Source organism: Gekko japonicus, unplaced genomic scaffold (genome assembly GCF_001447785.1).
Source record: "Gekko japonicus isolate JY-2015 unplaced genomic scaffold, Gekko_japonicus_V1.1 scaffold4118, whole genome shotgun sequence".
Classification (NCBI taxonomy): Eukaryota; Metazoa; Chordata; class Lepidosauria; order Squamata; family Gekkonidae; genus Gekko; species Gekko japonicus.
The window spans coordinates 24,980-40,794 of NW_015168163.1; the positions used below are offsets into that span (position 1 = coordinate 24,980).

At 43.1% G+C, this 15,815-nt stretch overlaps 1 protein-coding gene across 1 annotated transcript in view; it reads left to right on the plus strand.

Moving 5' to 3' along the window:
• XK (X-linked Kx blood group) overlaps positions 1-12,861 on the plus strand; it is a 17,116-nt gene extending 4,255 nt beyond the window's left edge. The window contains exons 2-3 of the mRNA XM_015414966.1: positions 2,619-2,881; positions 11,990-12,861. Coding sequence (XP_015270452.1) covers positions 2,619-2,881; positions 11,990-12,819 — 1,093 coding nt within the window. The 3' untranslated portion in view covers positions 12,820-12,861. The remainder of the gene's footprint in view (positions 1-2,618; positions 2,882-11,989) is intronic.
• Positions 12,862-15,815: the final 2,954 nt, after the last annotated feature.

Here is a 15,815-nt window from a genome sequence, read left to right on the forward strand (position 1 = left end):
TTGGAAGAGGGTGTTTGCTATGACCAGCATGTTCTCTTGAAAAAACTCTGTTAGTCTTTGCCTGGCTTCATTTTGTTCTCCAAGGCCAAACTTGTCCATTATTCTGGCTACCTTTTGACTTCCTACTTTAGCATTCCAGTCCCCTATGATGATAAGGGCATCTTTTTTTGGCATTAATTCTAGGAGGTGTTGTAGGTCTTCATAGAACTGAGCCTCTTCTGAAAGGAGCATAGACTTAGATTACTGTGATGTTGAATGGTTTGCCTTGGATTCAGACCGAGATAATTCTGTCATTTTTGAGATTGTATCCCATTACTGCCTTTCTCACTCTCTTGTTGACTATAAAGGGTACACCATTTTTTCTACAGGATTCTTGGCCACAGTAGTAGATATAATGGTCCTCTGAGTTAAATTCACCCATTCCCATCCACTTTAGTTCACTGATTCCCAAGATGTCGATGTTCAGTCTTGCCATCTCATTTTTGACCACGTCAAGCTTACCTTGATTCATAGACCTTACATTCCAGGTTCCTATGCAGTATTGTTCTTTGCCAACATACAACAAGTACCGTGCACAGATGATTATAACCTATCATAAATAATTTTATATTTTTTGAAAAATAGTTTTACAATAATTTGTACATATATAATAAAATCTTAATCAAAAATATTAAAAATCATCTCCAAGAATCTCAAAAGCTATTGTACAACCTTTAGTAATAGTCCTCCTCTGTTAAATAAAAGTTTCAAAAGGGAGGACTCCTTAAAGTCTCTTTATAACATGTGCTTGTGTCTTCCTCCAACAGAGGTCCAGATATCCTTCTGTTTCCAAAGTGAACTTTGGAGGAGGCTTGTAGCTCATCAACAAAAAAAATTTGGATTAAAACTTTGGTATGTGGCAACCTTGTGCTGAAAATTATTGTTGAACTCCCTGAGGAAGATTCGGAAACAGAAGGATATCTGGACAGAAGGAAACAGAAGGATATCTATTATTAAAGGTTGTACAATAGCTTTTGAGATTCTTGGAGGTGATTTTTGATATTTTTGATTAAGATGATTTATTATATATGTACAAATTATTGTAAAAATATTTTTCAAAAAATATAAAATTATTTATGATATGTTATAATCATCTGTGCATGGTACTTGTTGTATATTGGTTTTCCTACTAACCGTGGGTCCTTGTTTGGTTTTGTGAATTGCTGTATTGTTCTTTGCAGCATTGGATTTTCCTTTCACCGTCAGACACATCCACAGCTGAGCATTTTTTTGGCTTCACTCTTTCTGGGGTTACTTATACTTGTCCTCTGCTCTTCCCCAGTAGCATATTGGACAACTTCCAACCTGAGGGGCTCATCTTCCGGCATCATATCTTTTAGCCTTTTGTTACTGTCCATGGGGTTTTCTTGGCAAAGATACTGGAGTGGGTTGCCATTTCCTTCTCCAGTGGATCGCATTTTGTTTGCGTTCTCGGCTGTGGCCTGTCCATCCTGGGTGGCCCTCCATGGTATAGCCTGCAGCCTCATCGAACCATGCAAGCCCCCTTGCCACGTTAAGGCAGCGATCCATTCTGTTAAATTCCCCTGTAAAAATGTTCGCATTTCTCAACACTATTTGCGTGCTGGTTGTACATAAATGGTGTAAAATAAACAAAAGAACAATTGACTAAAATGAAGTGGACCAAAAGTGATAAGAAAACAATGGCATGGAATAAAAAAGAGGTGAAAGTGGCCATATTGTTTGTAGTGCTGATGCACAGGTATTATATTCACTATTCCCTATACTGGTTTTCCCTCTCACATAGGAACAGATAATTGGTTGAATAATTAAGCTAGTGGCCCACATATCACAGCCCTAGGTCCAGTTTTGGAGACAAGACAGGTATTTGAAAGCAGTCACGTTGGACTAAACACACACAGATTTCTAGATTTACTGCAGGAGATCATATCAAGACTGCCGTTATGAACAGGGTTCCCTCTAAGCTGAGTTAGTGTGAGCTAGCCCACAGTTTTTTAGCCTCCAGCTCACAGATTTTTGCCTTAGCTCAGGAAGGAGGGCTCCAGAGCAAACTAATTTATGCAGTAGCCAAGTCGCTCGCTCACCACTTTAATGCCACTAGCTCACAAAGTAGAACTTTTGCTCACAAGACTCCACAGCTTAGAGGGATCATTGGTTATGAATGCATGTATTTCACTGAGCACTTTGAGGACAGCTGACTTATGGTGACATCATGGGGTTTTCAAGGCAAGAGATGTTCAGAGGTGGTTTGCCATTGCCTGCCTTCACATCATGACCGTGGTGTTCCTTGATGGTCTCCCTTCCAAATACTGACCAGGACTGACCTTGCTTAGCTTCTGAGGTCTGATGGGATCGGGCTATCCTGGGCTATCCAGGTCAAGGCTTTATTCCTAATAGTGCTCTTTTTACACACAGAGGGTGGAGTGCATTGTGTGCCTGCCTCCTTGCTTTGCATACATGGGGGGTCCCTAGTGCAGAATCATACCATCCGTGCAGTTAGAAAGACTCACTTCTGTTTGATCAGAGATGTTATTTTAAAAAATCAGGACACTTACAAGAGTTTGCCTTGTGTAATTGTGTCTCTGTTTCTTTTCCTCCAGGTGTGTGGAAGTTTTTTATATTTATTTCCATGCAGGGAGAGTGGAAGAACCTTATGTCAGCATTACCAAGAAGAGGCAGATGCCCAGAGATGGCCATTCGGAGGAAGTTGAGAAAGAAGTGGGCCAGGCAGAGGGCAAGCTCTTCACTCACAGGTCTGCATTTAGCAGGGCATCAGTGATTCAAGCTTTCCTAGGCTCTGCACCTCAACTGACGCTTCAGCTGTATATATGTGTCCTACAGCAGGAGATCACTGCATCTAGAAGTACGTAATAAATGTATATCTTTCTCACGATTTCTGTTTTGGTAGGAGTTAAAGATGAGGATCCAATACAACCACTTCCCATGCTCCAGTGGGTTGTTTCACTGCTAACTTTGGGGAAACCATTAAATAGACAGTTTATTGGCTCTGTCATATTCAGCAGGCTATAAAGTTATAACTGGTCCACATGCTACATGGCTTGTAAAACCTCACCCATGCTTAACTTGTAAGAGTTCAGAGCTCAGACTTGCCTGTGAAAGTCATACTTCCTGTCCTGGGAGGCTTACTTTTTACAGAATCAGTGTGCTGTAGCATTGGAGTATCAGACAGGGCTGCCAACAGGCTTGGAGAAAAGAGGCTTAATGGTTGGAAATGGGCAGCTGAAGGTTTTCATGGCATGGAGGTAAAAGCATCATCTGGTTAAAACATCTCATGTAGCCTATATTAAAGGGAGAGGATTCCCCCCCCCCTGCAGGTATTTGGCAGCCCTCGTATCATATTGAGGTTAACTGGTGTAGTTAGCTCAGTCACCATTAGTTAGCAGAGTGCTTAAATAAAGCTACAAATGCAAGAGTGTCACTTTCCCAGGTTACTCAGCTTACAAAGCTACACAGAGCCACACTGCAAGTGTAGAAGAAAAATACTTCTCTCTTTATTTGAGAAGTACACTTAGGAAAGAGCTGAGATATGATAGAATACTAACTTACTAGCTAAAGGATGGAAGCGGCAAGAGGCCCATCTGCCTCATGGTGCCAAGAGAGGACCACATGTCTCTCTCTTGGTGCATGCCGGAAGAGAGCTTGTCTTCAACAGAGTGAGAGAGGAGGAGGAAGGGGAAATGGTCCCTGAGAACACAATCTGCATTTCAAAGAGGACAGTGGCAGAAGAGTAAAGACAGGAAGGAAGGTCAGTGTGCGTATCTAGCTATCTAGCCTCTCTGGCCACTCAGTCTGGAGGTCTGAGACAGGGGAGATCACATCTGGAACTTCCAACATATCAGACCAAGGAAATGGGCATTCAGATCTCCATTCACCAGTGTGGTGTAGTGGTCAAGAGTTCAGACTAGTATATCTAGGAGACTGGTGCTCAAATCCCCACTCATGCCATAGAAGCTTGCTGGGTGACCGTGGGCCAGTTATACTCTCTCAGCTTAACCTACCTCTCAGAGTTGTTGTGAGGATAAAAATGGAAGAGAGGAGAATGGTGTAAGCTGTGTTGGCTCCCCGTTGGGGAGAAAGGCAGGGTACAAATTAATTAATTAATTAAATCTGCCTGAAGCTAAGTGGAATCAATGATTTTAGGCCAGTTTCTGTCTCTGAGTATAACCAGCTTCACAGGGTTGCTTGTGATATTAAAATGGGTGGGGAAACAACTGTGTATGCCACCTCTTGCTTCATGGAGGATGGACAAGATGAAAACGTAATGATTAACTAAATTATAAGTAGAGATTCCACTCCCTCATACAATTAGAGAATCTGGACTAAACAATTACAAAAGGCTTTGCCTATGCAAACCACTTAGCAGCAGAGTTCTCCAGGATTTATCTATTAAAAGATTATTCTTGGCCTCTAAATCTGATAATATAAATAAATAAGGGGTGAGTTTGGTTCTTTGAGCGATAACCAGCAAATGAGACCAAGACAGAAAATATGGGCATGTAAAAGTTAACTTACAGTTGCTCTGAAAATAAATGCTATATTGTCAAATTTCCTAGCATTTCTTAATCATATTGTAGCAAGTAATAGTTAAAAGAAAAGCAAACCAAGTTTCAGCTTTTCATCTCATTTCTTTTAGGGATTATCAAAAAGCCCAAGTTACACTCCCCCAAATCTCACCTAGTCTTCTTCTGAGACATCCGTTCAGAGAAATCTGATATCTATAGAAAAACACCAATCTTATCTTTTTCTAAACCTTTTCCATCATAATCATGTGATTATTATTTAGATAAGTTATTGGTTCTTAAGCCAGTCAGCAAGCATAAATGAGTCATATCTGATATAGGAAGCTAAAAAGGCCAATCTCAGCTCTTAACCTCTATTGAAAAGCAATTAATTCAATGTTTGTGTAACTGTTTCAATTAACTGTCCAGTAACTTTGAGCAAATAGAGTTCACCAACAGTTTAAAAGTGCTTGAACTCTCAGTTAGCTTGTAAACTCAGCAAGAAAACATATAGTGGTATAATAGCTATTGCTACGAAATCCCATAATCCCCAATCCCAGATGCATGGAGGCTGATTGTAATCAGACATTCTTATCAGACAGAGCACATTGATAGAAAACCATAGCATGGAAGAGTAATAGAAAAATGCTTTGATAGTGCCGCATTTCTGATGTAAATTTGAATTTGATATAGTTTTCATATTTTCCACATTTCTTTCATCACGAAAGGTGGAAAATTACAATTTCATTGACAGCTGTCCTGATGCAACAAAAGTGAATGAGAAAGTGTTTGTCCTATTCTTTAAACAGATATGGAAACTCCAGGAATTTATGGCAGACTTGGCTGGAGCTAAGGTTTACGACTCATTTTTAAGTTCTACAATCCTGTTTGGAGCAGGTGACTTCATAAAGCACGAGCAGAATGCCCTCATCCCCTCCTGACTAACAGGGGCCGTCTTAGCCATGGGGAAACCAGGAGCCCTGTGCTGGATTGCCCCTGCCAAACACCCTGAATGCCCAGCTGCCACACACCCAGGAGAGCAGCCAGCTGTAGAGCATCCTACAGCCTGATTGCCACAGCCAGTGATCTGGGTAGACTGGGGGCAAAAAGTCCTGGAAAGGGCCCTGCCCAACCACAGCTGTGGCCCACAAGTGGAAGGGGGAAAGGAATATGAGCAGGCTTCCATGGGGCTTGGGCTGCCCACTTGTGGCACAAGAGGCTGCTGCCCCTCCCTCCCATTCTCCACAATGTTGGCTTTGCCCGTGCATTCACGATAGCAACTCCTCCCACTTGCCTGTACACTCACTGTGGTGCCTTGTCCTCCCACCCATGCATTCATAACAGTGTCGGTGGTTTGCACCTGTTTGTGGTGGGCTTCCAGGGCTCAGGGCATCCATGTGCTGTAGTGACAGCAGAGTCTGCCTCTTGCTTTGTATTGTGAAGGACGGGGCCACTCCCTCCCTCACACACAGAATGTCACACACGAGGCAGTGCTCTACATGGGTGCATGATTCCTTGATTAGTGCAATCTTTCCTCTCAAAAAAGGGAAAGAAATAAGGCAAATGTGCATGGAGACTTCCATCTGGAGTGCCTCCATCACACATGGCACGGTTACGGACATTTTTGAAGGGAGAGATTAAAATGAATCTTTAAAAAGTTACCTGTGAGGGTTTTTTTCTCATCTCAAAGCACACTTCTTGTAGAGAAAGGAAATTTTCTACAGGAAAAGGAAGTAGTAGGTTTCTGATTTCTTCCATGTTCTTAGAGACTCAGTGACTAAAAACGCTTGTGTAAAAAGGCAAAGTTATAATGGATTGGCTTCAGCTAGCTTTTCTGTACGATCTCCTCCTTGCTGCATGTCTTTTGTTCATGCAGACTGCACGATTCCAGCCTAGCCTTCTTTGAGTAGTCAGTATGGATTGGCTTCAGCTAGCTTTTCTGTACAATCTCCTCCTTGCTGCATGTCTTTTGTCCATGCAGACTGCATGATTCCAGCATAGCCTTTGAGTGGTCAGCAGGGAAATCCCTCATTCCTTCTTCAACAGCAGAAAAGTTGGTTGCATCTTACCCAACATGTCTTACAGCAGTCATCCATGTAAAATAATTAATAGTAATATCAGATTTTTATTGAGAATTTAGATACATGAACAAATATATGTAAAAATTAATCTAAAGGATCTGTTTGACGGCACCCTGGGCTAAAGAAATACATGTAGGAAATCTTATTGGCAGTTCCCTCCAGCTCTTTCAGTGTCATGGCCAAAGACTGTACGGCTTGAATGATAAAAGATCTCATGAGTGCAGGGAAATAGCCTGCAGTATTGGCAATGAAGCTGGCTTTTCAGTAGGTCAGTGAAGCAAACTTCTTGATATTGCAGATAAGTGTATGGTTGCTAAGCACTAAATTAATATAAATGGAAGAGTTGTGAGCTAGCTAGCTGCGGGATAAATCATCTCCCCAACAATGCAAGTTGCTATGGATGTAAGGTGAAGTGTAAAAAGAGGATGTGCATGAAACTCATGTGCTTTGGTTTTCCTGTTTGTGTTATCCAGAGAGGAAGTGTGTTGAGGCACATGAATTCCCTATGCATTTGGAATTTTGTATCTTGTGCAAGAGATGCATCAGTTCTTCCTTCACCTTTTACCAGGAAGCCTGGAAAACAGAAGCATATTAAGTCATCCATATTTTGCACTTTGGGGCAGAGGTCATTTTGGGGGGGATCACGGGGGAACGCAGTTCCCCCGGGTGAGGTGCAGGGGGGCGGGGCACATGACGAAGCCCCGCCCCCTTCTTCTGGCCGCCCCGCTTCCAGCCCTCATTCAGCCAGGAGGAGGCAGGAGAAGAGAGAGGGTAAGTTGCTTCCTCCCTGCCTCTCCCCACCCCTGCCTGCCTGGGGCCAGGGAGGGCCTTGGTGGGGCTTCCTCGCACTCCCGCTGGCCTTGCAGGTCCACCGCCGGGCCCCTGATGTCAGGAGGTGTGGCATATGCTAATGAGTTATGCTAATGAGTTCCCCTAGCTCTTTTTCTACGAAATGACCCCTGCTTTGGGGTAATTTGTAAAGTGTTTCTTGGTTACTGTTGTTCCTATGAGCAGTCTGTACATATGTATGCTAGACACATGTTTCATGTGAATGGGCCTGCTTCCGAAACTTGACCCTGATTTCACATGAAAATAAATGAGCATAGGAAACAAACCTTTCCTCTACCATCTTTCACGCCAATCCTAGAAGAAGCTGCTAACTTTAACACTTGGTTAGACAAGAACATGTCCAAATCTGGACTCAGACCATCATACTCCTTAGGGATCTGTAACAAAGTGATAGAGTTGAGGGATCCTAAGTAAGAGTAGAATAAACCTGAACAGTCAGATTAATATCAGACATGTAGTATCAATGAATACTAGAATGACCACAGTAAATGCAAGCATTCCAGGTACCCCCACATACACATACCCTGCAACATATTTTGCAAAGGGGGCTGAGAGAGATTGGGGGAGGAGAACAGAGAGTACCTATCCTGTATGGGGATGTGTCTCTGGGTCCTCCACAGTGTTCTTGGGCAAAAGTTCAAATGGGATCAAAATCAAAGTCCCAAACAATCAAGTACAGATCCAGGGGAAAGCATGTGGAATTAGCCACGCAAGGCAGGACACAGTATAGCAATACAACTTAAATCCACAGTATGAGGCAAAACCAAGTAGGCAAGGTATGATTTGGACAAGGATTCTGGCCCCAGTGACCGGAAGTGAAAACAAATGGGATACAAAAGGTATGATTTTCCCAGGCATGGGCAGGGGAGGACAATCCAGGTATGCTCAGAAAGAAACATTCTGATTGGCATGAGGTATGGCAGAGGGGTCCTTCATTGCTAGAAAACCTCCCAATAAGGAAAGAAGGGGAAGTCCTGCGGGGAGGGAGGAGATATGTTAGATTGACTGATAAAGAACAGAAGACCCCCCCACACACACACTCCTTGTTGGATTATTGACTGATAAAGAACAGAAGACCCCCCCCCACTCCTTGTTGGATCAGACGAGTGATCCATCTAGTCCAGCATCCTGTGTCACACAGTTACTCTGGAGGACCAACACCAGGCCACAGAGGCCAAGGCCTCCCCCTGATGTTGTCTCTTGGTACTGGCATTCAGAGGTTTACTGCCTCTGAATACGGAGTTTCCTTTAGTCACCATGGCTAGTAGGTCTATCAGTGCTTCATTCTGGACCTGTTGTAGTTTCTGGGTTGTCTTCAAGGGCAGCCCCATGCAAAGTGTCTTGTCCCACACTTTTCACAGTGACCACAGATGCAAAGAAGTTATTTAGTTTTTCTGTTGTCTCCCCATCTTCCTTTAAAAGGTAAAGGTTCCCTTGCTCGAAAGCCAGTCGAATCCGACTCTAGGGTTGCGGTGCTCATCTCCGTTTCAAAGCCAAAGAGCCAGCGCTGTCCGAAGACGTTTCCGTGGTCATGTGGCCGGCATGACTAAACACCAAGGCGCACGGAACGCTGTTACCTTCCCACTGAGGTGGTACCTATTTATCTACTTGCAATTTCCTGCTTTCGAACTGCTAGGTTGGCAGGAGCTGGAACTAGAGACAGGAGCTCACCCCGTCTTGCGGCACCTGGGTCTTGAACTGCTGAACTACTGACCTTCCACAGCCTGCAGTTCAGCATCTTAACCACTTGAGCCATCTTCCTTTAGCAATCCTTTTATTCCTTGGTCATCTGAGGCCCAACTGCTTCTCTGTGTGATTTCCTACTATGGATATACTTAAAGAAATTCTTTTTTTTTTTTTTTTGCCTTGAAGGTTTTAGAGTTCTGTTCCTCAAATTCTCTTTTCTCATGCCTGATTATTCTTACCTTTCTTTTGCCAGTCCCTGTGCTTCAATCTGTTACCAAGAGGCTCTTGGACTGCGTGGCTGGAGCCAGATTAACCACACACAAAGGCACAGGATGCGAGTAAAGGAGGTTCTGTTTATTGTGCAATAGGAACAAGATAGTTGAAAACCACCAGTTCAGTGGGCCATGCGGCAGACTCTAATCTGGAGCACCAGATTTGATTCCCCACTCCTCCACATGCAGCCAGCTGGGTGACCTTGGGTCAGTCACAGTTCTCTCAGAGCTCTTCTCTCAAGAGCAGTTCTCTCAGTGCTCTCTCAGCCCCACCTATCTCACAGGCTGTCTATTGTGGGGAGAGAAAGGGGAGTGTAAGCCACCCTGAGACTCCAAGTGAAGGATGGGGTATAAATCCAACTCTTCTTCTTCCTCCTCTTCCTCCTTCTCCCCTGTCAATCATTATGACACCATGTTTACATCACCTTAACATCATTTGTAAGATGATCTTTTCTTTGTTAGCCTTTTGGAGTCTGTGCAGTGGTCATGGCACATACCCTTCATCTAGCTAACTGAGCATTGTATATGACAGGATACAAAGTATGAGAAGCTTGGCCTGACTGGAGCCATCTTGGGGGGAAAAAGATTTTTAATTTTAAGTACTATTTTGGTCTAGGTTAGATCATATAAAGAGCATACAAAAGCCTTTCATAAAGCATATCTGGTCTCTGAGAATGATGCTGCATTTTGCAGAGTAATTTATAACTAGGTCTGGGGAAATCTCCCTCCCTCCTGGAGACCAGCTTCCTCCAAATAGCCCCTCCCCCGGGCTCTCACACCGTGAGCCGTGGCCTTTCTGTGAGGCCGGCTGTGTTCTTTTAAATGTAACTTTTTCAAGGGTGAGCAGGCTAGTCTCCAGCTTTTAAACAAGAACCTTGATTGTTTTTACAAAGAAGACAACAATTCTTGGCAAGCTTTCTTTACCTTAACATTAGGCCCAAATATGTAATTATTGATTTCAGTGTTTCCAGTGTTTCATTGGGCAGGCCGTCCTTTTGCTTTTTATAGCCTCCTTGACTTTGGTTATTAAACATCCAGGGGCATTCTTTTAGCAGGTCCTTTCCTCACTCTGGGAATGCATTCTAGCTGGGCTTCAGTTAGTGTGGCTTTATATAGCTTCCAAGCATCCTGTAGGGATCTGACTCTCTTTTGGTTCCTGTTCTCCTTTTTCTTTGGCCACGGTACAATGAAATTCTGTACTGTATTAATTTATACTGACTGTGTCACTTCAGTGGAACAGTCTCTGTAGTGGGTAGAAGTATCTTTGGTCATCTGTGGTATGCTTTTTTCCCAAGAGCAGGCGTCTCCCAGCCAGCTCAATCTCATTCTGTCACTCTCTCTCTTCCTCTTTTCCCACCCTGCATCAAAAGACCTCAGGGCTGTGCCTGTGCTTCTCCTTTCCTCCATTTGATCATCACAACCACACCGTGAGGGGGGTTAGACTGAGAAAGAGTGACGAGCCCAAGGTCGCCCAAGTGCATTCATGGCAGCGGGGGTACTGAGCCCAGACTCCCCAGCCCTATTCCAACACTCTGTCTGCCATACCTGGTGGCCCTAGAGGGCTATAAACTTCGCAGGGAGTTGCAGTTTCATGGTAAGGATCAAACCACACACAATAGCTGAATAATTCTTTTCCTTGGTGGTTTGCACACAGGGGTTTAGGAGGCTACAACCGGAAACAGGAAAGGGCTTGCCAACCCTTTCCATGCCTACCTTTTGGGAAATGTTAAGTTGCTCTTCCCCTTCCACTCTTTGTACTCTTAAGTGCCACTTCCATGGTTGCTTTGCAAACTGTCAAAGGAAAGGATCTTGCAGCTGATCTCCTGGAGTCCCAGGGAGCCTGCTGCATGTCCTAACAGTCCCCAGGACAAAATGTTGGTGCAGGTAGACACAGAAACGACTTATGACAGGTATCCAGAGAGTGGGAAGCATCTTAAAGAGTTACAGAACAAAGCCTGCCTCAGCTACAGTCTTCTAAAGTCACTGTCGTTAGGTTTTTAATTTGACTCCTCAGTAGTGAAATAGGAATAATATTATGCTACTTACTTACGTTTAAATAGTTAGTGGCTCAGTGTCCAAAGTAATTGAGCTCACTGTTGCAATGAGGCGCGTCCCTCCCGAAGATGCACGCTCTGTCGAAGAGGACGACCATCCCAGATAGAAGGAGTGTACCATTCTTCGGTCAAGGGTATACGATAGCTGCGCTCCTCTGCTAGAACCTCCACACAAGCTCAGGAAGAGTTTTTCTGAAGCTGATGACAGCAGTAAGTTTCTCTTGAGTCCTAAAGAGGTTGAACACAACAGAGTCTACTGCCATAGCTGTCCTCCTTTCAGGGGTTGTGCGCATACTTTGCATTTGATCCTCCGAGTTCATTTACCTTCATTCCCAGGCAAAAGACATTAGGTGGCTGGGCTGGGATGATTCCTTTAGGGTGTTTACTGGGCTGAGCTTTCCATCTGTTGGGTGGTACCCAAGGAATCCTTTATTTCTGTGATGTGGCTCTAGATGCAAGCTGGTAAGATTCCCTTCAGAAAGCTCTGATTGCTTCCTTTCTCTTCCCAGGTATCTTCATGGTGCTTTCTCTCCTATCGATAGTGTACGGAGCATTGCGCTGCAACATCCTGGCCATTAAGATTAAGTATGATGATTATAACATCAGTGTGAAACCTGCTGCCTACCTCTGCATCTTCCTCTGGCGAAGCTTTGAGATTGCTACCAGAGTTATTGTGCTTGTCCTCTTCAGTTCAGTCCTTCAAATCTGGATCCTTCCCGTGGTGCTTGTCAATTTCTTTGCCTTTTTCTTCTACCCATGGATTCTCTTCTGGCAAAGTAAGTCTGCTTTGCCAGAAAACATAGAGAAGGCTTTGAGTAAAGTGGGCACCACCATTGTCCTAAGCCTTCTCACTTTCTTGTATGCTGGCATCAACATGTTCTGCTGGTCTGCTGTGCAGCTGAAGCTAAATGATTCTGACCTAATTGACAAATCCCAGAACTGGTACAGGCTGGCTTCATATTACATCATAAGGTTCTTTGAGAATGCTTTTCTCTTGCTGATGTGGTATATGTATAAGACTGATGTTTACATGTATGTGTGTGCCCCATTGCTGGTCTTGCAGCTGTTGATTGGCTATTGCATAGCTGTCCTTTTCATGCTTGTGTTCTACCAGTTTTGCCACCCATGCAAGAAACTTTTCTCATCTAATATTTCAGAAGGATTGCTCGTGTGTTTCAAATTCTTTTGTTTTGTCTGCAAGCCTGTGACATCCAGCAGCACGGTAGAAAAGGCAGACTTGAAATCCCCAGACGATACTGATAATGATGCACAGGCCAGTTACAAAGCCAGTGAATCCCAGAATGGAAATGCACATCACAGTGTTTCTTCCAATGCCTAGAATAGGTGTCTGATATTGAGAAGGTCCCACATATTAAAGCTGCAGATCACTTCATTCAAGATCTATTTCTCATTATGTTGATGAAGTGGAAGTGTCTAGCCAGATGTTCTTCTAGGCATATACCCCACATGGCAGTTGTTTTGATTCTGTGCATATTGTAGATTAATGCTATTTGTTGGTTTTACATCTTCTGAATACCTTAACAAGAGGGTATGTCTAAGTCCTGTCAAGTTGTTGTAATGCTGGTTTAGTTGTTCAGCAGCTATGATGGTAATTGGAATGCCTGCCAACTGATGCAGATGGCATCCTTTCTGGACAATATGCTTCACTTTAGATTCAGGGACTCATGAACTTTGTCCCAAGAAGTCTCCCCAAGTACAGAAACAAAAGACTAAACAACAACAAAGTGGCCTATTCCAGGAAAGGAGCTGAACTGATTGCAGGAAATGGGAAGTTTCTATCCTGTGTCAAGTTTGTCACCACTGTGTCCAATATTATCTTCTAGATTGGAGCCAGAAGCACCTGAATCCAAACAGAAACATACAGAAAGAACATAGCCACTTAATTCAAGCCTTTGGCACCAACCTGCCAAATTTTCCTTCTAAGTGCCACAAAATGTTGACTCTCTCCAGAAAGCAGCTTAAAGACTTGGTCTTTCAGTTTGCTTTTTGTTTTGATTTGATTGTCTTGTTCAATTATGTTTTTGCTTTGTAAGGTGCTAAGTTCTGGTGAATGGGTATGCAGGGAGTGTCATTTATAAATAGTATATAGGCAGGAGTTTAGTTGCTAGAAGTGTGAGTAAATGCATTACAAAACAGTGTGTGTTATTTTATATAAACAGTTCAGCTTCTGATGTTTCCATTGCATCAAACATTACTAATATTATTGAAAATGAAAGGAAAATATCATTTGTTAGAGCTGTTATTATAAAGTGAAGCCAGATCTTAAAAACTGAGTTCAAGATGCTGCGTGGATTGGCTGTCGTGTTTCAGCCCTGGAGACCTTGGCTCATATTCCAGTTAGGTAGACTCTGAATAGGTCATCATCTCTGACTGGTCCCTGAATTTTTATCCCACCTTCTTCCAAAACATTCAAAATGTCAATCTACAAAGTAAGTTAGGTCGATTTGCCCAGGGTCATCCGTGTTGAATAAGCAGCTGACTGAGAATTTGAACCTGGCTCAGAGGTTAAGACACTGAGCTGCAGACAGGAAGATCTGTAGTTCGGCAGTTCAAGAGCCTAGTGCCGTGTGATGGAGTGAGCTCTTCTCTCTGGCCCCAGCTCTTGCCAACCTAGCAGTTCAAAAGCAAGACATTGCAAATAGATAAATAGGTACCGCTTCGGTGGGAAGATAATGGTGTTCCCTGAGCCTCAGCATTTAGTCATGCCAGCCACATGACCATGGAAACGTCTTTGGACAGCGCTGGCTCTTCAGCTTGGAAACGGAGATGAGTACCACCCCCTAGAATTGAATTTGACTGGCTTTCAAGCCAGGGAAACCTTTACCTTTACCTTATACCCTTACCATACTCAACATACGAATGTATAATGTAGAGTTACCTTGAGAAAAGAAAAACTGTAAACTGGGATGATGATATAGAAATAATAAAGGAACCTGCTTTAGCTGCTGCAGTGATGACACTAGTCTGAGCCATGGCACCCAAAACCCATCTGCAGGGTACAGTTGCCTAGTTGTGTCTTCACTTTATAAATGTCTTATAGTTATACCATACTGGCTTCAGCCAATCCCTCAGACTGACTCCAGTTACGCTTTGTAAAGGCACTTCATGGTACAGCCACATAGCAAGAAGTCCAAGAGGGAAGCATCACATTAGCATGACAAAAATGTAGTTTTGTCTTTGTCTGTATTGTTATAACATTGTTACATTGTACACATGTTACCATTTGTTTTTCCAAATAAGTGACAGAACAGTGGGTATGCTGACTTGTTCCCAGGATAAAGTCCATATTCTTTGGAGGTGGGCTGTATGGAAATATACTATACATTCATTTAGTTCTCGGAATTCTGAATTAGAAATTAGTTTATAAAGCACAAAAACTGAAGATGGATCTCTCAGAAGATGAAAAGTGTGTTTGTATCTAGGGCTTAGAACACCTTCAGGCCAATGTGCTGCTACTTTAACATCTGGGTGCTCTTCAGCATGGAAAGGAAAGTGAAGGAGAAACCTTTTATAATACAGATGAACATTCTGCCCATTGTAGGGAGCATAGTGTATGGAAACACTCTGTTTCAGTTAGAGCAGTTCTATACATGGGAATTTTCTTATACTGGAATAACTTTCACATATGCAGATAAAGACATTCTTGTATTTCTTAAATGGGATAATGCAGATCAGAGAAAGGATTTCGTGCATGTCAACATGTGCTCAGCCAATGAATTTTATGCAGTTTCCTGTTGCATTGCTCAGATGCTGTCTGTGGTCTCCTCATTAGCACCCCCAGCACCTCCTCTTTAGCATATTTAGGCCTCTGACTGAAGTGTCTTAGCATTCAGGTGCCATAGAAACTGCAGTATAAGATTGAAAAAGCCAACGCTTTAGCCAGAGGTTAGAATTGTCATAGGGATGATGGAAAGAATGAAGATGGACTCTTCCATACTAGGAATGTACATTTGGATACTCCTGTGCTGAAAATATATCCAAAAAATACCTTATTGGTATTTTTCAGAGTCCTGACAATTAACTGGGAATATCAGGAGACAGTGTTTGCATGCTCCCAGGACTGTGCCTCCCATTTTTTCCCATTTTCTTTTCCTGTTTCTATGTCTCCAAGGGCTCAGTATCCACTTGCCAAGCTGCTTTAGGTACAATTCTCTGAGTTTCAAGTATTTTTGTTGGGTTTTTAAAGTTCATTCTTTGCTGGAGTTGGTTTATGTCAGAGTGTGGGGTTTTTTTGTGGATCCTCGTGTTTTATGTAGTTTGAGATGGTTGCATTTTACATAGGTTAAGATTCTCATGTATTACATTGGTTCAGAT